Below are 4,159 nucleotides of genomic sequence, written 5' to 3'. Positions count from 1 at the left end.
ATATTTGGTGACAAAACTATAAATCAATTATTTAGCAATGAAATAAGATCCTCGCCAAAAAATCAAAACCCATTTGCAATAAATTATTTTGTCACCATATTTAAAAAATATTAGTGACGAAACTAATTTGTCACAAAAAAACTGTACATATTTTTTTTTAAAAAAAATTACATCCACAGATAAACATTTGGGATTGTAGCCATGCACCGTATTTTCAGAATTGTCAAAGTAATGGGCCAAATAATGGGCGTTATATATATATGCACCCTTTTCCCCCTCACACCCAGCTCAACGTATTGCTAGTGACCCTGCAGGACTACAGAAGAAGGAATTATGTGCACCGGTGCCATATATCTGCAAGCGGACTGAAGTTCTTCTAAGTACCTTTGTCTAGGAAAAGATATTTTAATAGTATTTTAGTCATTTTGAAAAGGCAATACCTGCATCACTGCTTACTGTCATCAAAGAGTGTCAAAAGTTCTCACGGTCGCAAGGCCATATCCAGCATATGTAGTGGAAGCACTGAACTTATGGTTGCTACCTGCTCACACTTTAGGTGAAGTGCATTGAAACAATTGGTGCATTGTTGCCAGTTCAGCATTCTGGCTGCTTAAGTGGTTCCAGATATCTACTTTTCTAAAGTACAGCTTAATTTAGTTGTCAGAGTAGTTGCGAAGGACAATCAAATTGAGTAATTTGCTTTTATTCCATCGTATTTTCTTTGTATGGTCATAATCTTTGTGTTCTCGTTTAAAATGTGTTTCTTTTTCTATTAGAGAACCAGCACTTGTGAAGAGAATTGGTGCTGCAACTGCTCTTGAAGTAAGAGCAACAGGCATTCCTTGTGTTTTTGCTCCATGTGTTGCGGTAACAATGACATAAAACCATCCTGTTTCTGTGAATTTTGGTTCGTACAGAAAAGATAAATAAGCTAAACATATCTTCTGCTTGAGCGTTGTGCAGGTTTGTAGAGATCCAAGATGGGGTCGCTGCTATGAAAGCTTCAGTGAGGATACAAAAATTGTCCAAGAAATGACAGAAATCATCCCTGGCCTACAAGGAGAAATTCCTGCAAATTCTCGCAAAGGAGTTCCCTTCGTTGCTGGACTGTAAGATATTTCTGCCAACAGCATCTTCAATTATGTTAGTTTGGTCCATTAAATTTTCCTCCATATAAAGCCAACATCTTTTTGCTTCAATTTTTGGCTCCCATTCCACCAATTAGAAGTAGGCTTAGTTAGACATATAATTAAATGGAGAAAAAATTGCTAACTCAACTGTTGAAAGGTAGGGCTTATAGCTGTGGTCATTAATGCAATAATCTCCTGAAGTCATTCTTCTGAAAGGCTCCTTTTTTACAGAAAATTGTTTAATAAAGGAAGCTTGAAATCATGTTTTTGTGTTTATAGGTATGCTGGTGTTTATAACTCTTGATTTGGTTGGAGCTTTTTAACCTACAAAGGCTAATTTATTTTATTACTGTTATTATTTATTTGCTTCATGCCCATCAAAACCCTTAGATTCTTTCATCAAAGTAATGGGATCCTCTGAAAGATCCTTTCATCTATGGAATGAGATCCAATGACAGAGTATATGCCCAAATTAAATAATATCTACAGTTGTGTTAAGTGATTACTATTCTGCTTATGCATCCAGCAAGAGAAATGTTGCTGCATGTGCTAAGCTCTACGTTGGCGCTGGCGGAACATACAAAGGCATCGATGAGAACAACTCCATCGTCAGTCTGCATGGGCTGCTCGGCATTCATATGCCTCCTTACTATGATGCTATCATTAAAGGTGTCTCAACTGTGATGGTCTCCTATTCAAGTTGGAATGGAGTGAAAATGCATGCTAACCATTACCTAGTGACAGACTTTCTCAAAAACAAGCTCCATTTCAGGGTTAGTGGATAGTCCTTACATCCATACTCCAATGGATAGCAACTCATCATTTATTGGTTTCTGTCACCTTGATTCCTAAATATCAATTTCTATATATTTTAAGGCTGAAATCCTTTTTTTTTTTTTTGTTATATTAATAGGGTTTTGTAATATCAGATTGGCAAGGCATTGACAGCATTACCCATCCTTAACATGCTAATTACTCGTATTCAATAAAAGCAGGAGTTCATGCTGGCATTGACATGGTTAGCATCCAAGATGCACCCTATGGCATCATGTGCTTCATTAGTTACAAGCTGTGTGATAGATTGATTACCTTCATCAATTTTTCAGCTGACTTTTTTGGTCCCTCCATGAAGTATGAGGACATTAGGGGAAAAAATTCTAAAAGAACAAAACTACACCTTGTTTGTTTGGATTTAAACATCTTAATGAGTACCCGAAAGATATTAAATGGCAATAGTTATACAGAGCATAAAAGACATAAATGCACTACATGTGTTAAATCTTTTTAATCTGAAAAGCCTGATTTTGCTTCACTTCCATTTTTCTGCAATATTTGCCTTTTTATTTTGTTATCTCTCTTTGCGCCTCCACCTTTCAATCCATTTTTGATGCTGGATCTTCTCTCCAGGGCACATGCAGAGGAGAGAGGTGCCAACCAGCAGACCAAGTTCCTGGCTGGCAGCTATTATCTTTATCAATTTGCTTGTTTTGCAGGTAATGATTCCCTATGACTACCCAGAGTTCATTGATGATCTCACATACCAAGTCAAAAACAACATCATCCCCGTGAGCCGAATAGATGATGCTGTAAGAAGGATCCTTCGGGTCAAGTTCACCAATGGGTCTCTTTGAAAAGCCTTATGCCGATCTTAACTTAGCTGATGAGCTCGAGAAGAAGATTGGTCACTTTCTTATACTACCTCACCAACTTACGAGCTACATTCAGCAGCCAAAATAGAATGGACCATAGAAAAGTAAACGAAATGATAAACCAAAAATTCTCTTGTTCAATCCGATATTTGTCTGATATTTTTTTCTTGCAGACAAACTACTACTAGCTTTATCGAAACTTAATTGAGTTGCTCCCATAATAATATTGTTCGATCACTGAAAACTATTATTTCTAATTGAAGCAGCTGTGAGGAAATCACTTGTGCTGCTAAAAAATGAAAAGTTGTCTACCAACGATCCACTATTGCCTCTTCCTAAGAAGGCAAAGAAGATTCTTGTCTCCGGAAGCCATGCCGACAACTTGGGTTGTCAATGTGAAGGATGGACTGTCACTTGACAAGGACTTAGTGGGAACAATCTAACAACTGGTAAACATTCAAAACACCTGAGATTCAATTTGCTTCTCATTTCTTTCAAACATAGCAGAGCATACTAATGTTTTAAACTCCAATTGATCCTTTTCAATAGGAACCACCATCCTTGATGCTGTGAAGGCCACTGTTAACCCCACCACCAAGGTTGTCTACTCTGAGAACCCTAATTCGGACTTTGTCAACGATGGTCGATTTTCTTATGCAATTGTAGCGGTCGGAGAGCAGCCATATGCAGAGAAATATGAAGACAACTTACAACTTACAATTCCTGATCCTGGCCGAAGTGTGATCCAGAATGTCTGCAGAACCATAAAATGTGTTGTCGTCATAATCTCTGGGCGGCCTCTTGTGATCGAACCATACATGCACAAGATCGATGCTCTCATAGCTGCATGGCTTCCTGGGACTGAAGGCCAGGGTGTAGCAGACGTACTCTTTGGTGACTATGGATTCTCTGGCAAGCTCTCTCGGACATGGTTCAAGTCTGTGGATCAACTCCCAATGAATGTAGGCGACCCACATTATGATCCTCTCTTCTCCTTTGGTTTTGGTCTTACTACAAAGCTAGCAATGGCAAACTAGTAGTTTCTTTTGGCATAGATTTAGGGAACATTGATGGCTTACCAGCTTTGAGTCTACAAGAAAGTTGTAATCAGTTCAGGCTTCATAAGGGCGTAGATTATTGTTCTTTACTTTGAAGAAAGGTCGCCATTTTCATGTTTTTACAACGAAGGGTTCAAATGATGAACTTGTTCTTTCAATATCTATATCATCTTTACATTTGAGATATGAAAATGGTTAGCATCCATTTGGGACCATGAAAAGGATGCTTTAAATCAGATATTTTATTTCCTAACTCAAAGTTTGAGCAATCCTTTGTTTCTTCATTTTTCAGTCCAATTGGAGTTCAAATTGTATCTATGCT

At 37.8% G+C, this 4,159-nt stretch overlaps 1 protein-coding gene across 1 annotated transcript; it reads left to right on the top strand.

Moving 5' to 3' along the window:
• Positions 1-2,517: 2,517 nt before the first annotated feature.
• On the top strand, positions 2,518-3,939 carry LOC105042426 (uncharacterized). The gene is made up of 2 exons (XM_073253209.1): positions 2,518-2,623; positions 3,329-3,939. The coding sequence occupies exons 1-2, from the start codon at positions 2,518-2,520 to the stop codon at positions 3,814-3,816; spliced, it is 594 nt and encodes a 197-aa protein (XP_073109310.1). The 3' UTR covers positions 3,817-3,939.
• The last annotated feature ends 220 nt before the right edge of the window (positions 3,940-4,159 follow it).

The sequence above is a fragment of the Elaeis guineensis genome, chromosome 3, assembly GCF_000442705.2.
Source record: "Elaeis guineensis isolate ETL-2024a chromosome 3, EG11, whole genome shotgun sequence".
Lineage (NCBI taxonomy): Eukaryota > Viridiplantae > Streptophyta > Magnoliopsida > Arecales > Arecaceae > Elaeis > Elaeis guineensis.
This window is presented reverse-complemented; position numbering and strand designations above follow the sequence as displayed.

Bases quoted from the DNA above. Each gene is read 5' to 3' on its own strand.
- LOC105042426 (XM_073253209.1), top strand. From the start codon at position 2,518: ATGCTGGATCTTCTCTCCAGGGCACATGCAGAGGAGAGAGGTGCCAAC. The intron at 2,624-3,328 runs GTAATGATTCCC...CCTTTTCAATAG, and splicing joins TCAATTTGCTTGTTTTGCAG to GAACCACCATCCTTGATGCT.